Genomic DNA, 26,530 nt, shown 5'->3' with positions numbered 1-26,530 from the left:
AGTTAATATAGACTAGGATATAATTTTTATATACCAAGATAACAGATGTCTATAGGAGCGTATAACAAAGTTTTTAAATTAGCGAAGCAAATATGAAAACCATGTAAATGTTTAAAATTATGTAGAGCTATCTACCCTGTTTTGTGCGCAGCATTAGCATGCTCTCCATGAATATCAGCGGTGGTCCCATACGTTATTACTTATTTGCCACCTCTTTAATTAAACCATCTCTGTCTTAAAACATATTATAAAAATTTCGCGATCGGTGGCATTGATTAGTTATGAAGTTTCTGAGAAAAATCCAGACGGATAGCGATCGGCGAACTCTCGTTACAAAATAAATTTATACCTGTAAAGTAGATAAGTTTTAAGACCGAAAATAAGTGACAAAATTAAAATACAAGTGATTATTGTAAACATGCCAAATGCTCAATCTGTTAATGGAACTGTAAGTACGTTGAATGTTGATGCTACAATACTCTGGGCATATTTGAATGCGCTATTTATCAATTTTCTCAATGTTCGCAGTGTGTTTGTTTGTAGACGCGAGTACCCGTTATCAATGTGGGTCGAGACGAGTTGTTGCAATATTTCCTCCTGCGTGCGTGCCTTCCACAATCCTTAGCCCACTACTGATTTAGAGCACTGGCCTAATGCAAGGACCTATAGCTACGATCTATGTTATAATACTAAACACATTGTATAGCAAACGGAAATTTCCAAATCCATACTTTACTATGTAAAAATTTAACGAGATAATTAAAAGCAATGCATGGTCAACATTTAATCGAATATCAAGGTTTTTAATAACTTAAAACGTATAAGTTTAAAATGAATGGTGGACCTCGTCAATGCACTACTGTATAACATTTACAGCTGAATAAATTTGAAACTACACAGGTATATCATGTCTCTTGCCCTTTAATGCCAACACAATAACTTATTTGAACAAAACAAATCAGTATAGTCATAACACGAAACGCAAAACACGGAGTTGGTTCTTAAATATTTTTATACATTGTAAATAAATGATTGATTATTACCAGTTAGTATATCGACAGTCCGAAAACAATGGCCACTGTGGCGAACGCATTATAAATCATAAGTAATTTTAAAAACATTTAATCGACTTATCGAATCGTGATATAGCGGGTTGAATAATACCTCAATAAATTGCCACGTATCCGCCATATACAGATCCAATTAGAACGTTACATGCACAAAGTATAATTTAATTTAGTTCGCCGGTTAACTACACCTCGGAACCGGGACATTTGAAAACATGACCTCAGATCACGGATAAAAACAAGATAAGAGCAAAAAATACTAGAACTCAGACTGGCGCCAAATCAATATTTGTCTTATTAACATCTATTAAACGTGCCTATGTAGAATGTAAATGCATTGACGTGCTAATTGCCGCAGACGTAATCTCGTCGATGAATACATTTCTCACCTTGACTCCGGTCAATAACAACTGCAATTGGCGCCAAATCGTGTAACCATCGAGATTCGGCATGACATCCACATTTACTGTGAGTTTCCTCGACGTACCTGCTTGATCCATTTTGTTAATGTAGCAACCATCACTTAGCGTTGATTTATCTTCGCATTCATGTAACTATAGGCGGCAAGATAATATCAAACTTCAAAGGCGGCAATTACCGTGATAAATGACAATTGTCTTGTCCTTTGAGAACAATAAATACTCCATCGCGGACTGGCGCGATATTATTTTCCACTTGTTTATGATCATTAAGAAGTATTGTCAGCAACTACATACATAATAAAGTATATCTCTAGGTATTCCATGAAGAATATAAATTTATCGTACACTCCGATCCCTAGATAAACACTTGACATATTAATATGTGGAAGTGATGTGCGTTAATAGATTCATGGACATCTTACAGTATATATGTATGTACAATTTCAATGTCTTATAAAACAGAAAATTCTAGAACAAATATTTGTCATCGCTAGTATGAAGCTATTTGCTTTTCTCTATTTTTTATTTAACTTAACCGTATTAGGAGCTGTATTTGAATAGCAATAAATGAAGTAAAGCATGAACAATTTTAAATCCCTAATAAGTACGTCAAATGAGACACCCCTCCATAAATAGTAAGATCCACAGGAGAAGAACATTTATATTATAGTGGCGCAGGTATTATGCGTCATCGATACAGAGAAGGAAGTGTGGCTCATTGAAGCAAACAGTCAAACACTTGATGCCCAGCCGCTGGCAGCCGCCCACGGCGACGCCTCCGCTCCGGCCGGCGTCGTACCCAGCGCCGTGACGTCACTGTTGATTGACATCGCATTAATAATGATACGGCATCAGAAGTAGCCATTCATAAAAAACTATACAAAAGCACTCACTACCTCTCAGTGTCAGCAGACAGACATCATGTTAAAAGGCTGTTAAGATATACGCATCCATTTTATTCTGTTGCATAATCATATATGTAATTTAAAGTATGCAGTTAATGAAAATTAAAACCACATTTGACACTGCAGGAATAGTAAAGATCAAGTGATCGATACTGCAACTTATGACAATCATCAGGTTAGACAACTCCTTGTTGATCTCCCTTCTGTCATATATTTTGAAGGAATCAGTGCAAGTACCAGTTTCTTATGGAAATCTCTATCTCTACAACTTGATATTTAATCTAAATAACTTCATCAAGAAAGAAATTAGTACGATGTCAATGTACGCATAATGCATTCGATTATATTAACTAAGTAATGGTTAGACGGTAAGTTGTTGTCCTTTGTGTTCCGCAAGTTTCGCGTCATGTGAACCGGAATGTGCGTGTTTTTTCATTTGACTTATAATTTCGCGAAAAGAAAAGACAAAACATATTCTTGAAAATATAAATTTTAAAAGACATAAACAAATTGCAATACGCGCGTGGATGTGTTGTTAAGAAAATAATATAAAAAGTTCCTATTTATTGAATACGCGCCAATCTCAATATTGTAATAACTCTAACCTGTCATGGTTTAACAAATATTTATGCTTCAATTCATAAAATTGTTAAATAATGTTTTCATTGTTCAAAAACGTCGAGGTCGCTGGACTGCGAAAATACGTACATAAAAGTTATAGATATAAAATATAATGATTCTAGCAGTTGAAATATCTCAATATAAATATTTGGATGTAACTTTTCTTTGAAATATAGATTTCGTTAAATGTTTGGAGAAAACTACGTATATCATTTCACTTTAGTTAAAACGTTAAAGTTTGTTTATGCATTCCAATTTTTTTTTAAAATCTTTAACATTTCATTTCATACATCGATTATAATAAAATTTCTCCAGCATGCCGCGCCGGTATCGTGTTTTGGTGCCATAAAGATATAGATCATCGTCGTAAAATTAAATAAAGGGTACGAAAGGCTAACTCCACGTTTATTGCAAATTGTTTCCTAATATTAATATAAGGAACTTACACACAAGCCTTTCGATCGAACGTTACTTATGCTACGTTTTTTTTTTATATATGGCTAGAAGCACTGTGTTGCTGTGCTACGTCAATTATGCTATGTTTAACTTACAACTAATCTTGTTAATCCGTTATTCCTATCATTTACAACAGTTTTAAACGTAACAGGCCGGAGTTATCGGTATAAACACTTAATAGCGAAGCAAGGACCAAAAGAGTTATAATTTGTTTTCAAATCGATGACGAGCTACGATTAAAGGTTATTGTTACAGGTCACAGCGCCTAAGTTCCCCGTCGTGATCAAGATAGGGCACGCGCACAGCGGCGTGGCCAAGGTGAAAGTGGACTCTTTGGCCGATTTCCAGGTAACTACTTGTTTACCTTTCTAACGATTTATTAATGTCGTGGATTTGGTATCTTTCTTTATCATACATAAACGATAATCACAGATTACGGTAAATAAGCGTTCTTTTCCTCTGTTTGTGTATATGAATCTTTGTTTATTTTATAGGATATAGCTGGCGTGGTGGCGATGTTGGGAACGTACTGCACCGTGGAGCCGTACATCGACGCCAAATATGACATCCACATACAGAAAATCGGATCCAATTACAAAGCGTTTATGTAAGTAACATAACGTTTAACGAGCTATCGTCTGACGCCTATATTAAAGATCAAAGTAGTCTGCATATGTGATTGTACACAAACTGATGCAGGCGTTCCAGAAAAACGCAAACAAATAAATACCTCTAACTGTGAATAGGATTGTTAAAGATAAAATTTTATATTTCCAGGCGCAAATCTATTTCGGGCAACTGGAAAACGAATCAGGGATCCGCAATGCTTGAAGCAATTGGCATGAACGATAGATACAAAATGTGGATAGATGAGGTAGAGTACTCCATTATACTTTTATTTTGTTAGTACAGATTATGTGGTGTTCGGATCTTTTCAATCTGATAAATTAGTTATTTATTATATAGTTTGGTAAAATAATGTGTTTCAAAACGTTTTGAAGGTGAGCGAAATCTTCGGTGGTTTAGAAGTGTGCGCCCTGGAGCTTGTGGTCGGCAAGGACGGGCGGGAACATATCATCGAGCTGAATGACTCTGCCACCTCATTCATGGGCGACTCGCAGGAGGAAGACCGTCGCCATCTCTCCGAACTTGTGTTGCAGCGCATGCAGGTGTGCAAACACTAATGGTCTTGTTTTTTTAAATTAACATGGAAAATAAAGTATTTTATCATCAATAACTAGTATTATCATAAATTTGAGATATAATCACAATAAACGATGTCACTGCTAACTGACTTTTGAGAATCCCGGAGATAAAATATCTACAAAAACATAATAAGTTACAACTTATAGTGTAAAAACTAATCATAGTACTTATGAATAATAAGTGGACTTTACCGGGTAATCCCTGCACAAACAAGGCAGATAATTAAACAATAGGCACATATTCCAATGAATGATTGTGGTTTTCCAGGCTGTGTGTCGGCCCGGTATAACGAAGACCACGTCGCGGAGCTCCGTGTCGGGCAGCTCGGCGGCGGCGTCGCCGGAGGAGCGGCCCGGAGCGAGCATGGTGCCGGGCGGGGGGCCGCCGGGCCCGCCCAGCGTGCCGCCGCCCGCGCCGCTCGCCACCGGCGCCAGCATCGACCGGCCGCTGCCGCCCATCCCGGCCGAGCCCACGCAGCCGCCGCCGCCGCCGCTCACGCGCCGCGACTCTCAAGGTGGGGAGTCCCTACAATTCATTTCCATTATTATACTATTTGAGACTAGTTTTGTATGTGGCTTCATCCATGCAGAAGATTTCCCTTTTGAGTTCGTATCCACCACTGAGCGATTTCAACATAAACTCAGTAGTCAGTATTGCGATGATAAGTTCGATTATGTGCTTCGTAGTGTGTAAGGAACACCTATCGTTAGTTACAATTATCGTTGACAATACACTCAGTGTCGTGCTTCGCAAACGATTTTGAAGAGATTCCTGTTCGTATACAATAAATCGTAAATCGATTGGATGGTAATCGATATAATCGTTCTCCCAAATTAAACGAATCACCCGCAGGGTACGGTTTAGTTTGATTTGTGAGTCTGAATCGGGAAGTTGATTGATTGGATTATTATCCAAACCTTTTATAAAGAATTGTTTTGGAGAACAACATGCAGCCAAGAAAGAAACCAGCCGCTTGTGGTTTGAGGAGCTTCTATCAACGTACATTTTAAGCTTTAAGTCATTGTTAAAGACGTGCTTTTCAGATTAGAAAAAAAAAATACCCCTATACGCTACCCAACCCTCATTATGATAACTTTACTAATTGTTAACTTCAATTTATGATTTATTTAAGTCACCCGCAAAGTTGGTGTTTGATACATTCAACATAAACGGCTACATCTTTTTCCGACAAATGTTTTCTCTGTAGATATGTTACCTAATTGTTTGCAGCGTCGCAATCATCGACAGTATCGTCAGTGTCGGCGGCTCCGAGCAGCGCGAGCGGGTCGGGCGCGGGAGCGGGCGCGGGCGCGGCGCCGGGCGCGGGGCCGGGGGCGGGGCGGGCGCGGGGGCGCCGGGCGGGCGCGGGGGCTTCACGCGGCAGGGCTCCCTCAGCGCCACCCTCACCGAGGACGCTGAGGACACCATGAAGAACCTGCGCAAAACATTCGCCGGAATCTTTGGCGATATGTAAAACTACAACACAACTCGGGCAATAGACATGGTCGTATCATCGATTTCAATTAGTTCTTAACGTTGCTGGACGTTTTGTTATATGTTTAAATTATGCGTTCCAGAAAGTATGATGCTAATACACACATACTTGTGTGTTATATAAGTGTGTAGAAAGGACCGTGAATAATTTTAGAACATTTCTTGTGATCGCAGAACTCAAGCAACATCATAAAAAAACACACATGACGTAACGCATGACGTCTTCTCGTAGCCTTTGAATAATTCTGTGAAAGAATTGCGCTTTTTGGTGTGTGTCACTGGCCATAAAAGGCAGTAATATTTGATGATAAATGTTTGCCTATTGTCCGGGCCCACAGTTTACTTACGTCAGAAGAACGTGCAAATCGCAAATAGGCAAGACGCGTTGTGCATAAAATGACAGGATATTGAAAGATATTCCGAACAACCGAACCAGAATTCGTTTCTTACCCACACATAGCGCCTATCGACGAAAGTGCTGTCTTCCTCGCCTGCAAAGGGATCGTCTCTCCGATCAAGTGATTGTAGAGAGAGCAGAGTAAAATAGTATTAATGTAAATTAACTATAGATTTTCTACAATAAGTTAAATATAAATACGAATCAACTGAGCTACATTGTGATCGAACCCGTTTGTATGTGTTGCGGTGCGAGCGCGTGTGCGCGTGCTCGTGCGCGGGCTCGTGCGCGTGTTCGCGCGCGTGCTCGTGCGCGTGCTGGTGCGCGTGCGCGTGTACGGTGCTCGAGTCGCACGCTTTATTGGTTTCTTCTGTCTCAGTCATCTTCACTTGCTGCACTTTCGTGGAACATTAAACAATTGCTTCGATCTCAACATTTTGCTTTTAACGTATTGTACTGTCACATCACAAATTATAACTTTCTATTTAATCATCACTTCCTCGGTGATAATTAATGTATAGCAATATTTTTTTGATATTGTTTGTTTTTTGCTATTTTGCATATGAATAATTGCAATAATAATATTGAATGTTTACAATCAATATTATAATATTAATTTTATTTAAATTTTTACTAGATTTAAAATTATAAGACAATGGGATCTGAGCAATGCTATCGAGGACAATATTGTTAAAAGCAAAAATCCAGTTTTTATATTATACATCATTATACCTATTACTAGTTATATTTCATAGTTTAAGATAATCTTCTTGGTATAAAACGCAAATTACGTTCCTTCTTACGCTCTATTGTGCTTATATGTACACTACTTATGTCTTTAACAAAGTATCTATACATAACTATCTTCATTTGTATATTACTGTAAAAGCAACATTATTAACAACAAGAAAAACGGAAATTGTAGTTTCTAGCCATTTCTATATTCCTTTCGTATACTATCGAGTTAATGAATAGCCAATGTTTCTAGAAGAAGGGTAACACAATCATAAACAAGTGACAAAACAATAGATTTTATACAACAAAATAACTATATTCTATTGATAGACTTGTCAATTATCGGTTATTAATCAGCAGTACCCCGGCTGTTGCAGTAATAAAATTGTTTTTTTTTATATATGTTTCGACGTTTTAAACTTGAAACATTTTCCCAATGCATTGCGCTTTTAATATATCTAACTGTAGAAAATTAAAAAGTTAAAGGTTACTTAACTATCTACCTACTCTTCTGTAGCAATGACAATCATTAAGTAGATATTATATATGTAGTCAAATTTAATTTATTTATGCGATTTGTAGAAGTTATAGTACATGCATAAGTACATTTTAAACGTATTAATATTTAAATAATTATATTTATTCAAAACCCACTTGTTATTGTAGATTTTACAACGAAAATAGCTATAATACAGATGTAAGTTTCATACATAACAGAATTAAAGTTACCTCCGACGAGAGCAGAAGTTTAGTTTATAATAATGACTATGATATATGTTTGCTTCATGTAAGTTCATCGATGTTGGTTTTGGAGTAGTGTTTGTTACGCCGAGTCGTCGTGTACCTCGGCCGAGTACTAAGTACCTGTGGAATTAAACAAGTGTAAAAGCACCAGTAGAACATGTCCCACACCAAACCCATAGAGATAGTCACATAGCCGCCATGTTAGCGTTTACTACGTGTCTATGAAATGCGCAATTAGATAAATTATGTATACTATAGCTTGGAACATGTGTTACGTTCTACGTAATAGTAAGAATTAATTTGTTTAATGTTTAAAGAATTTTCAACGTTTGTTAATTGTTAGGATATAATATAAACACTCAAATTAATATAAACGCTGTTGTTGTTGTTGCTAACAAGTTATATAATATACCTATATACTCCTATAATGAAATGACGGATAATAATCTTTTTAAAGAATATGTCGCGGTAAAAGAGGCAACAGATCGCCAGTGAGCAATAAACGGTTGTTTCTGTTGGATTTTTACTGCGACATAATTGCTTTAGGTAACTTATGAGGCATGGTATGTCACATATAAAGTGGAACTACGGAACCTATTAACATAATGTTAAAATTCAATGAGCATAAAAAACCGATCGTATTTCCGCGTTCGATATCGGCGGAGTCCACAAAAAGACAAGAAATGTGACATCAATGCCCACGTTCCGATGGAATATGTTAATGGAATTTGAATGCATGTTAATCTATATAATAATAAATACCTCTTTTGGTAAGTCACTACCGAAATAACTGCATTTTTATTTGCTCCAAACTTATCAAGATCGCAAGCACTAAGCTTCGAAAGGTAATTAAAAATAATATTATCAAAAAGGTATATTTCGAAATCGAAGAGGGAAAAATAAAACGCTTAAAAGTATTGGAATTAAAATAATGTATTTACTTTATGCCGGGAATACATTTCAATATCAAATTACAACACTAATTACGAATCGAAAATTTAAATAATGATGGATCAGGCGACACCAGTGGAATATTCATGGGTATGACGCAGGATCCATGCCTGTGTTGAGACTGTAGTTTCTATACATGCCCGCCGCTGACAGCCGATTCGTGAACGTCTGACCAGCTGGGAAGAACACAGATGGTACAGAGTGTATACCTGAAACATCGAGAAAGTTCTTTATTTATTCGCAATACTATGTAAATATAAATTGAATCTGGACTCTGTGTTGCATTGTTTACATTGATCAATGACATAAGGATCATTTCGCCAGGATCCATGAGGATAAGAACATAAAAATTATATTATATCCTGAATTCCTAACCAGCGAGGACTAACATAGCTATTTTTCTTAGACAACTACACTTGCTCTGTTCAATCTGTTTATGTTTCTTAAGATATTTCAAAATCACGAACTAAGTACAAGTAAAGTTATATTGCACTGAACTATATGTCCTTTCATCAACGTTGTTCAAATAATGATATCATCCTTTTCGCTGTAATGTGGATATAGATTAAAGACAATGGTGTTCATCATTAATGACTTTACGGTTTTTCCCTCGCAAATACAACAGAGCCTGTGGCCCTGCAATGCAAATATTATTATCTAGAACACTTCCTAAAGGCACATTATTACTCTTTATGGCCGATCTGTAGTTAGTCATGAGCGGCGTGGCGGATTTACAGAGTCAAGGGTGAGAGCAGTCAGAATGTGAGAAGAACAATAAGGTAACTAACTTCAGGACACCTTGGTAATAGCTAGGTATGTAGCAATAATTATGTATATGTATTTTCACGATTCCATTGTATAAAACGTAATATGAGGTAAAATTTGAAAAATTATTCGACATTCTAATTTTATTTACTTATTCTTTTTATACTATTTCTTTATACCGATAACAAAAAAGATCGATGGCGTTAATAAGTGTCGGTAATTTTACTATGTTTATATACGAATTAGGCATCTAAATCCAGAAGTTCTACAACAAAAATTCTAGCAACGAGATAATTTCGATTTACAAGAAACGGGCATCCAAAATATCTATCACGTTTGGTTTTATTCACAATATTAGGAAACAAATATCCATTTAATATAAAGTCATCGTTCACACAATTTAATTTGTAAGTATTTAAATTACGTTTGTTTGTTCGGCTAAGTTTTGTTGCCAGTGCAAACCACAAAGTCCGAGCCAGAAGTTATACCTTTCAACGAATAACTTTCTCAACACAACAGCACCAAAGACAATTGTTTTATCTGCAAAAACTACAACTAATAACATATTATGCAGTCAGTTGTCTAATTTTACGCTAAAGGATGTTAAATAAACTTCCTCGTGGTACAAAGCAGAAGTTGTGACAATGCCACTTTAATAAAAGAAAACCTTACTAGAGTAGCTTAGTGCCTAAAAATTTAAACTTTTATTATTTAAATTAAATCGAATAGCAATGATTATTTAAAGAATTCCAGTAGATATAAAATTCTAATTTCTATAAATATCAATAAGTACACTGGTTGGAGTGAAATAGGATGTGTTTATTACCCAGTAAACGAGGCTTTATGTATCGCTTGTGCGGCGTGACGTTTGAAGTTAAACTTTGCCTATGAAAATAACTATCCTTTCGCTGTCACTCATCCACCCTTAAGAATGATGTAATCAATAATCATTGTGTAAATGTGTTAAGCTATTAGTAACATATTATGTTATGTCCGAATCTTCAGCCTTAGAAATTAGCCAGCTAATACTTAATACGTAATGTAACAAAGTCAAGGGTTTTTTAAGCATATTGTAATATTCATTATTTATTATTCACAAACACCTTATTAAATTATAGAAAATAATTTATTAGTTTTCCTGCTCCATTATACGCAAGCGGTAAAGAATTCAATGGATTCTGATAATTATACGATCTTTGCATTTTAATTTCAAAATTATAACTACACGAGGCCAATATGAGGTAAAATAAATTAGTCCGTAGCAATAACTTAAAGGTAGTGATGCAATTTTAAATTAACGCAGATAAAAAATAAGACAATATAACTTTAGAAAGAAAATCCTTTTATTTCCTTAGGCAAGAAATTTTAAACAACCCATTTGAAATTATAACTTAATAGCTACTTTATCAAAAATAATCGATACAACTTAAAGGGACATTAGACTTAACACAAAAAAAATAAACCAATATTCTCTTAATAATATTCACGCCTCAATTGTGAGATGGGCCAAGGGAAGTGTTCAAAGAATAATTTCGATACATCCCGGATTCTGCCAAATAGTTTGAGAACCGTTGACTCTTCGGGAAATACACAGTGGGAACTGAATGCCAACCTAAAATGAAAATTGAAATGTCGTGTGCAATTACTTAGCATTTATTAATAAATAAGCCACATAATATTATTAGAGTACCATTACAATTACCATTACCATTTAACAGATAATTTGATTTATCTGGCAGATACATCAACACCTACTATGTTTTTATCTCTGCACCACCTTAGGTTGACTGAGGAGAATGCCTGTGGCATTAAGTCCGTTTTTATATGATAATATGTATGAAGTGCAATAAAATAAAATAAAATAAGAAATACATCCATACTAATATTATTTAGGGGCTGTTTCACAACTTCTAAGTAAATGCTACTCGTCACATAAATGTATAAGCCGGCGTCAAAGTCACTCTTTAATCTATACTCCCAAATAAATGATAATAATGTGAGTACTACCTACATTAGCTGTTAAATACAGTAACTGTCAAATAAAATTTACTTAAAACTTGTGAAACAGGTCCTTATATATATATTCCTTCTTATATATACATTATAAATACGAATGTTTGGATGATTATTAGATATAAACACAAAAACGGTTGAACGAATTCGGATGAACTTTGGCTTTTAATAGCCCCTTTTTATCCTAGTAATTTATACTATTCCATAGGAAATAATGGGCTTTTAGTCTGATTTTAAATAGATAGATAGCGTTGGCATCGTAAAATTCAGCGACTAGCGGGAAAGATTTTTCACGCGGACGAAACCGTGAGCAACACCTAGTCTGATATAAATTTCTAAGTTGAATTATATTTTTAACTGGGCTGCAAAGTGTATTCTTAAATATAAATAAATATTTCATCATTTAAGTACCTGGCGCATACCATCCATAGTCGCTGGAAGATGTCCTGTAGAACGGATGCTGCTTGCTCACCTGGCATCCGTACCCGTTAAACCAATCTACAAAACAATACATCATGTAATCTTATGCAATATTATTAATGCGACGGTTGGTGAATATAATTAGAAGCCGGAACTAAACGCAGAAATCGTTAAACGTCAATACGTTTTTGGGATATAATTTGCCACATAGAAGGACCTGTTCTTGGATTTATTAACTTTTAATCCTGGAAAAGTACACTATGGTACTTTTGTTCCGGGACAAGTCCTTCAAGCAGACGAAGTCGTGAGCAACACCTAGTGCACAAAATATTGCAACATATGAATTTATTACAACAGATAGCTTTACAACAACGGGTGTTCTTATAACACTAAATTTGGGCATTTTATTGTTACTAATATAACCATTCAGGGACATATAAGCTAACAAAAAGTAACGCTTTATTAAATCCTGCTGTCAGTTAATAGGTTAGATAAAATTAAATCCGGTAAATCCGCGGATGAGCTATCAACTATATACGCGATAGTTAAATTGCGAGCATATTTTGATATCACCCAACGAAGTTAAAATCTATAAAAAGTATTAAATGCAATTGAATACATGGTGGCTGATAAAAAAGGAGCTGTTCTTACATTTCCTCACTACATTATTGATTTCACAAGAAGTGCCCGCATGAATTTTTATGACCAGGGAAGAGCAATGACACTGATTCTGTATGTAAACTGCTGTGCATGAATTTGGAAATCAAATAAAGTAGGGCCCTAACAGTTTTTTTTTTATTTATGTTTACTACAGGAGCATACCATATTGGAATTGCGGCCATTTTTGACAAAAATTGAACTCACTTCGCATAATTATAAATTTACTTATCTTAAATGTACTTAGTTGTGTAGTTTTGTGAAAAAATACAACGCCTTGGACAATTCGTACTAAACATTAGCGACAAAATATAAGCTTTAGCTTACGTGGATGTTCAAATCTCTTTGGCAGATTACAAGTTACAAATAAGTCGGAAGTCTTGAGTTCTGGTTGTTTTATCTCAGCTTGTAAACTAGCACGATCAACGCAAGTTGCCGAACAAAACCCTGGTTGTTGGTGTCCTAAACCTTGGCCAGGCGCCTCTTTGGTATCGTTCATTTTTAAAATAAATTAAATAGGAATAATACTTGCAAATACACAAAAAGCTAAAGATGCGTTCTCGAAAATACTGATTGTTGATCTAGAAATAATAACAAAGAGCGATCGCCTAGAAACGGAAATAACGAAAACGTTGCCTAGGTGATTTTCTTTTTATTTACCTTTGTTTGAGCTTTGAACGCAAAACTATCTTTTATAATCTTTATTTTTCAAATAGTTTGTTTTATTACAAACAGTTGCCACATTAATTAATATCGTATGTAAAATTTTTTATTATAATCACAAAATGTTTAACTTTATCTCAGAACCGTTCATATTAGATTCATTAAGAGAATTTCCGATATATAAAAAAAGTTAAGCGAATTTAACTTGTGATGTTTTTTTATTCTTCCTGCTTGGATAACATAATGTAAGGAACAGTTTTTTTTCATTAGGTTTCAATTTAATATAAATACTATTATATAAATCCAGTATCTTTATATAGTACATCTGTGTACAGAGCTAAAGCGATAGTATTAACTGATAATAATTTGTAACTATTCTTTCGTTTCCAAAACTCTTTTCATTAATACGAACTAAAGCTAATCTCTAATGAGGCCAAACACCTAATTTCCCTGTTTTAAATTCTAGCTGCTTAGGAAACAAGTCACTTGTATACCTAGTACTGATTCATAATCATGCAGAGACCTATCCATTTCTTCCTACAGTTAAAGATTAATACTGAGAACGAATGGAATATATTAAAAATATAATTACTTTTTCATAGTAATTTAACGCTTAATGAAGCAATTGGTGTATATTGACCCTAACCTCATTGGGCATGCATTCAAATGAATAAATTAAACGTTATCACCACTATCAGGACGCCAACCGACAGTGAACGAGTGGGTGACTATCGCCGCCTCCTGCCATCATTGAGTACGACGCACAGTTCACGGTATTCAGACACAGTATTCAGCGTATGTGTTAGTAGCTCAGTGTTGATAAATTTTTTTAAAACGATTAAGGCAGTGACAAACAAAAATAGAAAAATAAAAATCTTTTTGTGTGGTGTCAAAGTGATACGTGTCAACTAATCAGCCAACACGTTGTTTATAATTATTGCAACTAATTGCGATAACGTATAAACTAAATTATTTGAAATTATATCAAATCCATAATTATGGAGACAATAAGTGTAAAGAATCCTATAAATTTAAAAGTGGTAAAGTTTGAATTAGACTTTAGCACATTACTTGTTGATGATATATCAACAAAATCACATAAAAGGGCCAAGAAAACTTCAATGCCGGCAATAACAAGTAGAAAACCATCTATAGTACCACCACCGCCAACAATCAAGAAATGTGTCCAGGTAAAATATCATAATGAATTTAAAAGGATTATATTGGGACATGACATGAAAATAAATTTAATATTTTTATTTTTACTAAAACGCATTTATTTATAGAAACGAGATATACGAAGCTTAGTAGAGGATCTTCTGGATGAAATCTATGCGGACCGGCGAGACTGTCTAAATCAAAGCACTGTTAACTATAGCCGTGGGTATGACTGCATTCATCAAATTCTCAATAGAATTAACAAGTATTAAATCGTTTTGTTCGTCGGTAATTTACACTACAACATTTGATTTCAGATCTACATCGGCGGCATCTTTGACGTCATCACAATCAAATTATGTGGAACAGACAGAAGCTATTGAACGAAATTATTTGGAAGCATTAGGTACTTAAACAAATCGTTAAAAACTACTCAAAATATAATAAATTGCATATAACTGCGTGTATTATATTTCACAGATATACAAGAGCTAAGGAAACAAACAGAACAATGGGAGGAGAGGTTGCTGTATACGGGTGAACGGTTAGCTAAATTTGTGAAGCTCCGAGACCGACTGCGGCGACAACAGAAGCGGCTGTGCGCTGCGTTCACGGTCCTTCTTCGGCACATAAGTTAGTTTTTTTACTATAATGTACATTATAAAGTTATAAAATCTAATAATAATCTCATTGGTGCCCTACTGTAATTTAGAAACACAAACTATTAATGAATTGTACTATTCGTTATCTTGTTAAAACCCGAAAACGGCTGGACCGATTTGCATAATTTTTGTTTGGTTTTGTTCAGGTTAGTTATATAGTTCAGGGGTAGTTTTAAAAAAGAAACTACAAAAAATACAATAAATCAGAATGGGTAATTTTATATGGAAATCGCCATTAAGGAATAATTTTTAATGAACTTTCTTCGTCAGTTATGGACCGATTTTGACAAATCCTTTAGCGTTAGATTTCGTTTAGCTTCTAATTGGTACCAATTTTATTTCATTGGTACGAGACTTTAGAGTTCGAAGATGCAGAAGAGAATTCCTCAAAATCAAATACGACTTTCATGATTCTTTTTGTGTTAGGTTCAATATAATAACGTGCTACCATAACCATTTTTAAATATATTTTTGAAGTCGGTGCCGAATTCATGTGTGACTTAAAAACGAAATGGATTTAAAGACAAAAACACACACACACACACAAAACAGGCAGAAATGCTACCAGGCTACCCAATTTTAGCCTGACACTTGGCTAAAATATGTTCCAAGACGTGATAGGGATTCTATCGCCATATCGGACATAAATCACAGCTCTAGTGTGATACTAATCAAAAAACCCCTAATCCCTTTGTCCGACCCGAGATTCGAACCTGACACCTGAGAACGGTATCGTGTCGCGCATATAATTAAACTACGCCACCAGGGTAGTCAAAATTTAAGAATATACTTGGATAGAGTGAGTTTACTTAAACTTCAACGTACCTACACTCTGCGATTTTTAACAAGCAAGTACCGTTTAATAACCTAACGAAATTCAAATCATACACGATTCAGTCAGTACTATTGATATCAATAAATCAGTATTGATACGTTGATAAGGACTGATAACCGTGAATTAAAAGTGATAATCAAATTAATTGCAGGTGATACGAAGTTCACCGGGTCATCTAGATTATTGCAATTAAATTAAATTTTAGAATTATAAGTGATTACTTATATTCTGTTAGAACAGCTGATTATAAATGTAACTCCGTGCATAATATGATTCATATTATATACTTAAATAATAAAACATGTCAACTTTAATCGGGAAAATAATAATTAATATAAAACAAAACCTCCTAGTTTATAATTGTCGAGAAATAAAGACCCCCAATGATTTCATTTAAGTCTATATATATAAAAGAAAGTCGTGTTAGTTACACTATTTATAACTCAAGAACGGCTGAACCGATTTGGCTGAAAATTGGTGGGGAGGTAGCTTAGAACCAGGAGACGGACATAGGATACTTTTTACTATTACATAAAGTTGAAGAGTTTGTTTGTTTGAACGTGCTTATCTCAGGAACTACTGGTTCGAATTGAAAATTTCTTTATTGTAGGATAGCCCACTTATCCAGGAAGGCTACAGGGTATATGTCATCACGTTATGACCATAAGGGAGCGAAGCAGTAATGAAAAACTGTTGGAAGAACGGGCAAAATTTATTCATCTTGAGGGCTTCCGTTGCATGCGCTGAGTAAACGGTTAAATTTATGACATAAATATATATGTCGGAATTGTTCCTCTTAAAAAGTTATAAAAAATATTATTTATAAAACAAAGTCCCCCGCCGCATCTGTCTGCCTGTCTAAACGCGTAAAACACGAAAGCTAACCAACGGATGTAAATGAAATCTGGTATGGATATAGTTTGAGACCTTGGGAAGAACATAGGGTTCTTTCTGTTCCGGGAAAATATAAAGCGTGACTGTTATAACGGAAAACTTTATCCCGAAAAACTATTTTATGCGGGCGGAGCCGCGGGCAAAAGCTAGTGCCTAATAAATAAAATTAATTCTAGTGAAGATTGAAGTGAGATTTTTGTATACGGCTGTGTCTTTGTTATAAAGAAATATAATAATAATAGTACATCCTATAATATATCTAAAATATAGTACATACTGTCTATTATTTTAAATATATTATGATCAATAAGCTGGCAAACAGTCGAAGACATAAGCATTTTAAGCTTTTCATCATAAACATTCTGTTTTTTCATCATAAAACGGAGATTCGGCAAAGAGAGATAAAGCTTCAATAATGGGTCATTGCCTCTATATACCTAATATTAATAAATCTTTCCATTTAGTATAATATACATCTCATTTGTGAAGATATCCCGGACGTTATATCTATTCATAACATAATTGATGGTATTTAAATTATAAAAAAAATCATATCCCACTTATTTTACGCTGTTTAAAAATACTTTCTACGTCGTTTGTGGCCTTGTCTCATTGACTTGTTTGATAAGTCAACGCCCTGTCTTAAAAATATACCAGCATTCTATATAATGTTTAATGAAACTGTTACAATAAAAATTTTGATTATAAAAATATTATTTAAGGCTTCTAAAATTAACGAAAACTCTACTTTTAATAAAACTTACTACAATAAGTCGATTAACAAAACGCAAAGTTTGATTCATGCGTAATCAAAATAACTTACTACGTAACTGTCATCGAAGTCGTTAACTACAGTGTGCCTTTTCTGGTATATCTGTTACCGACACTGACGTACACAGCGCGGCGGCGCCAAATCGATACGCAACACACACAGCCATCTTGGCAGCGCGCTATGGCGCATGCTCGCAGACATTTACCATGAAGCTCCACCAACACGACTTGTCGATCTTTTATCCTCCCTACGCCTTTGTATTAGAGTAGACATAGTTGATGTGTAGTATAGTATAGAGTCGGAAGCCTCACCGCTTCGTTTCTCGACTCTCCCAATAAACATCGCATCAGCTGGTCGGCTACGTAGTCTCAAATACATTTGAGATATGGCACATTATTTTACATGTTCGCGGTATTATTCTGTTGACGTGTTTTGTCTATTTGATAAGGAAGGAATATTGTCGTAGAACGAGGATATCGTGTCCGCATACAGTCACAATGCATGTGATTTAGCGATAAGATCGTAAACTCAGTGTCCAGTGCAGTTGTAAAGATAATGCGTTTATTGTCCAATGCGTGCCCTTTGCAAGACAGATGAGTGCACTTCTAAACTCTCTCAGAAACCTAGCAGGTTCGGCGAGGGCCAGTGCGGGTATGATTTATATGTCACATTATTATCTTGTATAAACTTATGTTTGCAAGTCATTATATGGAAATTGTCTCATGTCATTCACTTGAACAAGATACGTACTTAACATGTTAATTACACTTTCTTATATAATTTGATAGAAGCCTTACCAATTACCATCAATGTGACAATTACCGCAGAAATGGTTGTAAAATACTTTGTCGTAATGTTATTAGTGACATAAAATAATCTAATCACAAATATTTTTGTACAAAAAACACATATTATGAAGACCATCTGCAATCTAAATATATCTCAATTCTAAATATATCGCTGTCATATAGCATGGGTAATTAAGGGTTTTTCCTTAGACTTATCTATAGAACGTCTTAGATTTCTAGTTAAATTTAACAGAGTGTGAAAGGTATCTAATTTAGTATTTGTTGTATGTTAAAAATGGTGCAAGATAAAGGAAGACAAGCCTTTTAATAATTTTGTATAACGTGCCAGAAACAGTAATGGCGGATGTTTATTATGATGTTATTTATTTGGTATATTTGTTGGTAGTTAAATATATTACGATTTTAATATTTGCACAAACACTGTAACCTTCAGCGCGGAAAAATGTAAATGTTTATTGTCCGTCAACAAACTGAATAATACTTTAAGCTTATGTATATTGTGCACGGCGAAAGTGAATTGGTGGTATGTGCAGCCGGCGAAAATGGCGCGCGTTTCGGTGTGACACCGGGCGGCGATGGCGAAGGCCCTGGCGAGGGCGGGTACGCGGAGTGGCTGCACGCGATGCGCCTCGTCGCGCGCCTGCCCGCCGGCGTGCCGCACCACTTCAGGAAAAAAGTTACTAACTTTTCAATACTTATTCAATAACAAATTGTAATGCAAGAATTAAATGCTCATAAACTATGAGTTAATTGCAAGATATAAGTAGTAATAGACATTTTTTAAACGGTAAAACTAAAAAATAAATAATAATAATGTAAACTGAATAAATTTCATTTCATTCAATTGAAATTTAAAGGATAGTAATCGATTTTATATTATGTAGATACTTAGATAAGCGGAATATTATGTTTTTATAAGAGCGCTTCGATATTCACCAAAATCCTAGGAAATGTCACGAATGGAATACAAATACCCATTATTCAGATTTGTTTGACGTATATCTCTTTGCGTAAAATGATTCTAATTTTAGCCCTATTGCGTACGACAAAACATATTTTGTAGAATCATCGTAAATATTCACTGTTATTTTGCGTAGAAGCTGTTTGCTATACATAGACTAAAAATAGAATTATCGACTTTAACAAGTTGTAAATTTGAAGTTAAATCAAAAAACTTTGTTTTGGCAGTTATGGTTGACATTGGCGGAGCGGCATCTGACGGCGAGAGCGATAGACTGGTCGACGGCGGAAGGCGCCTGCTTCCGTGGCACAGCTCAGCCTGATGACGCGGAGCTAGGGGCTCAGATTATAAAAGTGAATAATATATTCATTATCTTGAAATTTTAAAATAGTATTCGAGGTAAATCTATATTTATGCGAGTGAAATGCTCGAAAATTACGTTTATAGTAAAGTACACTGTACTTACTTAAATGCCAAACGGGACAAAAAAATGGTGTTATCGCAATGGCTTGGCATAGCCCATTTCCGTATGAGATATCGGTAACGAAGAACAGCGCATCCGAATCCATCTTATACTTAACGAGGTTTCAAGTGAATCGTCATTGAAACGATTTTATTCTATAAACCTAGCCAGGCTCGACCTAGATATTCTCTACATTTTTAGAATGTTCAACTATTGCTTACATTGCATTTTTTTAAATAAACTAAAATCGCATAATCCTGAATATATTGATTAGGGTAACAAGTAAATAAGCATGAATGGAACGTTAATGTTTTATTACAGGACCTGCACCGTACCGGTTGTTCTTTGTTTTGCGGTACTGAAGGTCGAGAAAATCAAGCCATGCTCCGCAGAGTTTTGTTGGCTTATGCAAGGTTTGTCTTTTATTATGCAAAACTTCATATTATTTGCAAAGTAAAACATGTCTCTTTATGTATATATATATAGATATGTTGACGGAAATAATTACACCATTTTTGTGTAGGTGTGATTATAAAGATACTATTTTCTTAAAACTCTAAATAATTATTACTATAACTAGTTATCAGTAACTGCTACTTAAGATGTTCTATCGTACAAGCTCTGCCTGCAATATGGTGCTTAAGTTCGGAAACCATAAAAGCTCCGCCTAATCCCCAGAATGTACATACAGCACAATAGATGTTACTTGTTTGTTGTTACTAAACAAATTTTCCGATGGAATTATGTGGTGTGCATGTTGTTTGTTATCGTAGTTAGATATCATTATAAACAAATTACTTATTAACTGTATCTTTTGTATTTTAGATTCATATCGTTGGTTTAGTCCTTTGTAATTTAAAAATTGCTAAGATAAATAATCCTTTCGAAAACAGTCTATAGTCAAAACATGAAATTTTTTTACAGGTCATTATCAATACCCACTCCACTATAAATTTATTTGATGAGTCTAATATTTTCATAACACTTGCTAGGTATTAAAGTTGAGCCATTCTATATTACAGATGGAATAAGGAAGTGGGTTATTGCCAAGGTTTCAATATGTTAGCAGCAATAATATTAGAAGTTATGGATAAATCCGAATCGGATTCATTAAAGGTGCGTCCAGTTTTATTATTTAATATCTGTAATTACAAGTAATACAGAATTTATTTACTTGCATTAAAGGTTATGATATACCTAGTCGAAGCGGTATTGCCTGAGGGCTACTTCGCCGACGATCTGCGAGGTTTGTCAGCTGATATGGCGGCGTTCAGAGACCTGCTAAGATTGCGATTGCCGCGATTAGCTCAACACATGGACTATCTGCAGAAAATATCTGACGGTACGATTTTGTCTATAAATAAATATCTATCACTTATATTAAATTCTTTATATATATTCAAGGTTTTCCCTATCGATTAACGTCAGACCGGCGATCACACGTAATAGTACATGAGCAAAAACATTATTGTTAGCTGGATTAAAATATATCCCGACAGGACGACGTAGTGAGTCGAACTTAGGGAATTTATTCGTCATGATTGACGTAAGACGAGGGCCGGTTGCAAAACCATATGCTAAACAAAGTAGGTAGATTCATCATATAATAAAAATGTATTACGTGGACTCGACGCTGAGACGCCAGAAAGTGATTATATTATTTACCATTTAAGTACATTTTTGTCTTATTAGGTGTTTCTATTCTTGTATTATACGCAGGGTTTTTGTATTATACGCAGTGCTCCTAAAGGAAGTTTTGAAAATATCGCAACATTTTCCATTAAAAAGTAGGTACAGCAGGGTACAAAAAATTATGGACTTACAACTTTCGAGAATTAGCGTGCCTCCCAAAAAGTGGCAAAAAGAAGCCTGATTATAAGTATTTCATTTTCAGGCGGTGGCGTAGAACCTCCATTACCAGACGTGTTCACAATGCAGTGGTTCCTCACATTATACGCGACGTGGTTACCACGTGAGTCTCTGCTCAGGATATGGGATCTGATACTGCTCGACGGCAATGAAATATTACTGCTGACGGCATTAGCTATTTGGGACATGCTGCAGGAGTGAGTAACATTTACCAAATAAAATCAACTCATCAAATTTATTTTTGAACGGTTTGTACGTGAATGCAGTAGTACCAATGGTAATACATCTACTGAAGCTGAATATCTAACGAAAACTTTAATATTGAACAATGCTAAAGTACTCCAGAGCAACGTTTTTTCTAAAAGTTAATTTTCAAAGAATTATACTAAAATTTAAATAACTTTTCAAATTTTTTTCACCTCGAGGATCTCGAAATTCTACTCGCGGAGGTTCCTTGATTGTAGCCACAGCCTATATAAACAGTCGCATATGTTTAGTAGAAGGATATGTTATTTTATCCTAAAATATTCTTGAAAATAGCATATATACAGGCCATATAAAATTTTATATGTTTGCAATCGAATTTGTAGTCGGATTCTGTCAGCTCGATCGGCGGATGAGTTTTATAGCTGCATGGGCGGCGGCGCCGGCGCAGTGTGGGAGGCTGGAGAAGCGTTGGTTGCGAGAGTTGTCGCATTTGGTTCAGCACCAGAACTACCGCGGCTGCGAAGTCTCCATCGGTATAGGGTGGTGCCCCCGGCGCCCCCGACCACCGCGCCGGTGTATCAACCTCCATTACATTCCGCGGTAGGCTTATACCACAATTTCTTTACTAAATCATTTTTGTATTGATCACTCAAGCGTGAAGAAAAAAATTTTATACATTCACCAAAACTGATTTTAGTATCTATATAATTTGTAATTTATATTTTCAGATGCAATCAATGACCAAAAGAGGTTTACGGTTATTTTATTCTGAAGACGAAGGAGATTCGAGTGACGACGGAAATAAAATGGCTTTAGCAACGGTATTTTCTTTTATACTAAACGGTATCCAACATATTGATACGCATGCATACTATCCAATAGTAAAAGTATTTTTTCTACTTTTTTTTATATTTGTGTAGGTGATACCTAGACGTGAAAGTCGTTTGGGAGCCGGCGACAGACTCTCTTTGGATATTGGTGCTCTCAAAAGGCAGTATGCACGACTCCGCGAGCGACAACGTCAGGCTCACGTAATTTTGGCAGCCGCTTGTGCCCGACACGCTGCAGGTACTTATTTCAATATTTTCAATTTTTTGTTGCGAAACTAAGGCATTAACTATGTCAATATTTTTTTTTAACTATTTCTCATTTAATTTTCAGTTGGTGTTCCCACGTCACCGACTTCTCTCACCGTTAATAATTTACTTTTGGGAAAAAGTGCGATCGTAAGTTCTCGTGGACGTCGACTTGGTCCTCCCCCTGGTGCAATCCCACCATCAAGAACTTCATCATCGCATGATAAAGTAGAACCCCGAGCACACGGTACTTCTCATGAAACTATTAGTTGGAAAGAAGAAAAACGACGCAAGTCATTAAGTAGACGAAACTCTGTTAAATGGAGAGACCTTAAAAAGGAAAAAGTTTTCGAAAAATGCAGAAAGGCGTCCATAGATTTAGAAGAATCAGGAGATGGTATTATAGTTTCTGAAATTGAAGCCAATGAGATGATAGCGTCGTTAAGATCACGAAGTTCGAGTGAAACCTCCACGTACTCCTCACGCAGTGCATCCAGTACTGACACAAGTCTCTGCGATGAGAATGCACGTGCTAGCGATTCAGAACAAGAACTATCTGATGATGAAAAGGATAAAGGTAATATTACTCTTAAAACTACAACAAGTGAATTTTTAACAGCACCTGTCTTACGAGATACAAAAATCTCATATTCTCCTACCTTAACGGAAACTACAGTTCCACAAAGTCCTGAAATTGAACGAGAAATACACAAGACATCCACCACAAATTCCATAAAGTCGATAAGCGATTATCTAGATTCCGCTGCTGGCGAACCTCTACGCACATATATTGATGGATTTGATACACAGTGGAAAAATAATTCGGCGCTAAAAACTGAAAATGATAAAAATAAATCAAATGCACAGGTGACCAATTCTCTGTGCTTAAGTCCTGATAAAGATAATATTCTACAATCGTTAAATAAGTCCAAATATGATGATAATTACAGCAGTACAGACCTAATACGACCAACCAATTTTCCAAAAATGACGAATAAATTTACAGATTTAAGTCCCATAGACTTATCTCCTTGTAATTACACCAAGTCGCCTTATGATTACGACTTTGTATCTAATATTAAACGATCATCAATTTTGGATATTACAACGGCCTCAAGACCGCCTGATATAATCGATAGCTTTACTATGTATCCGAATTTTGTACCCGATATAGATTTATCTGAAAAAAATATATCAGATGTTGAAAGTCCATTAAGAAGTCCTGGTGCTGAAAGTATAATCGTTAGTGAAGATGAGCCACCTATCCCATTAAAGATTGACAAATATTTCGAACATAGTCCTGAATTTTTTGGTGCGCGTGTCACCGACCCCAACAGTTCTGATATTCCTAATAGACGTTCTATGAAACGCCTTTCACGGCAACCTAAGAAACCAGACTCCCTTACATTGCATAGTAGTCAAAATGATAAGTTGTTGAAAGAAGAAGCAGAGAGAGCATCTTCACTGCCACAAAGCCATAGTTTTATGAAAAAAATCAACGATGACACAGAAATCTTACAAATTGTCAAAAAGGAAGCGTCAATTTCAATGTCAACTAAAGAGAGTGAACGTTGTGTATCCCCAAAAGAATATACTTTAAATACGGGACGTAAAAATAGTGAAAGAGCATTACAAATCATTCAAGAAAATTCAAAAATTTTAAGCAGAATACTGACTAAGCAAAGTGCATCTGATGCAAGTAAATATGAATCCAATAAAAGTATTGGAATTGTTCTAGACAAGCCAGTGACTGCTCTTCGTAGCCCTATTCCTGAAAAACCGATCGAAAACAAATTAATTGATTCTCCTTTACTTAAAGAATCAACTTCAGACTCTTTGATAGGCTATAGAAAAAGAAACCCTAAAAATAATAATACCGATAATAATGACTTTGTTAGAGTCAGGCCTATATCTATTGATGATCCATTTTCTTTGGAATCACGTAATTTAATATTAAGAAATAATGATTTTAAATCTTCCAAAACTCCAAGCAGTGAATGTATCGGTAACAAAACAGATTTATATGGATGGGAAAATAAAGGTTTTTTAGCAAACTGTGAAACTAAACGTTTGTCTGATAAACAAAGTCCAGAAAAGAGCTACGAATACGATTTCAATAGAAGGGACAGTAATTCATCCAAAAATTCTGATGTTACAGGTGACTTTAAAACGGTCAGTTCGGAATGGTCTCGAAGATCTTTTTCGGGTGATTCTAAAATATCGGTAACGTTGCCCTCTACAGAGGTTAAAGACACATCTACATACGAACGACGTTACACTTCTGAAGATTATAACTATCCATTTTCGACTAAGTACGATGATCTAGTTTCCTCCAAACCCAATAATTTATGCGGTAAGGTTATTGATCAGGAAACAAAAATATGTGAAAATTTATCTAAGACTGAAAACAGCCAAACTAGTGAGTTTGCTCATGTCACAACATCAATAAGCTATACATATGAACCCTCTGCGGAAGATGATTCTACGGGAGCAAAAAGTAATTCTAGTGATACATTATGTCAAATTACGTCATTAGATCAAGTATCTACACCAATTTCGCCTAAAGCGTTTCCAAGTAGAGATGCTTCCGTTATACCTAGAGATTACGTTGAAAAAAGTGATAAAACAAAAATAGACTCTGATGATACCTGTAGCGCTATTACTTCCTTATTAGAGACCGATACTTTATCTTCACTTTCATACCCCCGTAGCCCTTCTACAGGATCTTATCACCCATTTCCTACGCGCCCAAGTATGCGTATGCCCAAAGAAATAGGGGTAAAGTTGGGTATGTATCCCAAAGACGTACTAAGCTCTCCTCCAAAATAAATTAGCAATCATTCTTGCCATAATACACGCCCTCTTAAAAGCATATTTCTATTTAAAAGCTATGTTAGCTTTTAATGAAATATGCGAGTAAATCATTTTATTCACTACCCATTTGTATTATGTACCACTATTGTAAATCACGTAAATTGTTATTGTTATAAATCGTGATTGTTTGTTTAATCTGAACTTGGCAATAAAAATATTACTATATACTTACCCCCTTATTCATAAACGTTTTTTATCTAAGGTCGGAGTAAAGCTGTGATAACAAGCCTGTTTCTCAGTGCCCAACGGCACTGAGAAATAGACATAGGGCCGTTGTGATTGGTTATTATTGTTGTGTTCAATATTAGCCAATCACAACGGCCCTACGTCTACGCACTGTGAAGACTGCCATGCCGTCAGCACTGAGAAACAGACTTGTTATCACAGCCTTACTCGGTCGTTAGATAAAAAACTTCTATGAATAAGGGGGTTAA

At 35.4% G+C, this 26,530-nt stretch overlaps 3 protein-coding genes across 6 annotated transcripts in view; 2 read left to right on the top strand and 1 right to left on the bottom strand.

Moving 5' to 3' along the window:
• LOC115441114 (synapsin) overlaps positions 1-8,834 on the top strand; it is a 61,614-nt gene extending 52,780 nt beyond the window's left edge. Inside the window, exons 8-14 of the mRNA XM_037443011.1 lie at positions 3,727-3,819; positions 3,966-4,078; positions 4,249-4,345; positions 4,473-4,640; positions 4,945-5,191; positions 5,908-5,955; positions 6,000-8,834. Coding sequence (XP_037298908.1) covers positions 3,727-3,819; positions 3,966-4,078; positions 4,249-4,345; positions 4,473-4,640; positions 4,945-5,191; positions 5,908-5,955; positions 6,000-6,151 — 918 coding nt within the window. The 3' untranslated portion in view covers positions 6,152-8,834. The remainder of the gene's footprint in view (positions 1-3,726; positions 3,820-3,965; positions 4,079-4,248; positions 4,346-4,472; positions 4,641-4,944; positions 5,192-5,907; positions 5,956-5,999) is intronic.
• A 128-nt stretch (positions 8,835-8,962) lies between these two features.
• On the bottom strand, positions 8,963-13,478 carry LOC115441106 (UPF0691 protein C9orf116). Its single transcript, XM_030165717.2, has 3 exons — positions 13,181-13,478; positions 12,188-12,274; positions 8,963-9,207 (listed from the first exon to the last, which is right to left on the bottom strand). Exons 1-3 carry the CDS (start codon positions 13,350-13,352, stop codon positions 9,083-9,085), a joined length of 384 nt encoding a protein of 127 aa, XP_030021577.1. The 5' UTR covers positions 13,353-13,478; the 3' UTR covers positions 8,963-9,082.
• A 651-nt stretch (positions 13,479-14,129) lies between these two features.
• LOC115441105 (TBC1 domain family member 30) lies at positions 14,130-26,329 on the top strand. 4 transcript variants are annotated; one of them, XM_030165716.2, is made up of 15 exons: positions 14,130-14,706; positions 14,803-14,900; positions 14,992-15,080; positions 15,155-15,307; positions 19,180-19,322; positions 19,835-19,960; positions 20,392-20,483; positions 21,093-21,186; positions 21,256-21,412; positions 21,965-22,136; positions 22,530-22,746; positions 22,875-22,967; positions 23,067-23,214; positions 23,308-23,799; positions 25,381-26,329. In XM_030165716.2, the coding sequence occupies exons 1-15, from the start codon at positions 14,515-14,517 to the stop codon at positions 26,049-26,051; spliced, it is 2,937 nt and encodes a 978-aa protein (XP_030021576.1). In that variant the 5' UTR covers positions 14,130-14,514; the 3' UTR covers positions 26,052-26,329. The 4 variants fall into 4 exon arrangements, with proteins under 4 accessions (XP_030021576.1, XP_030021573.1, XP_030021575.1 ...); XM_030165713.2 differs by having other exon boundaries at positions 23,308-26,329; XM_030165715.2 differs by having other exon boundaries at positions 14,131-14,706; positions 14,803-14,896; positions 23,308-26,329.
• Positions 26,330-26,530: the final 201 nt, after the last annotated feature.

This window comes from Manduca sexta, chromosome 26 (genome assembly GCF_014839805.1).
Source record: "Manduca sexta isolate Smith_Timp_Sample1 chromosome 26, JHU_Msex_v1.0, whole genome shotgun sequence".
In the NCBI taxonomy this organism is placed as follows: Eukaryota; Metazoa; Arthropoda; class Insecta; order Lepidoptera; family Sphingidae; genus Manduca; species Manduca sexta.
Note: the sequence above shows the minus strand (reverse complement) of the source record. Positions and strands in the feature narration are given on the sequence as shown.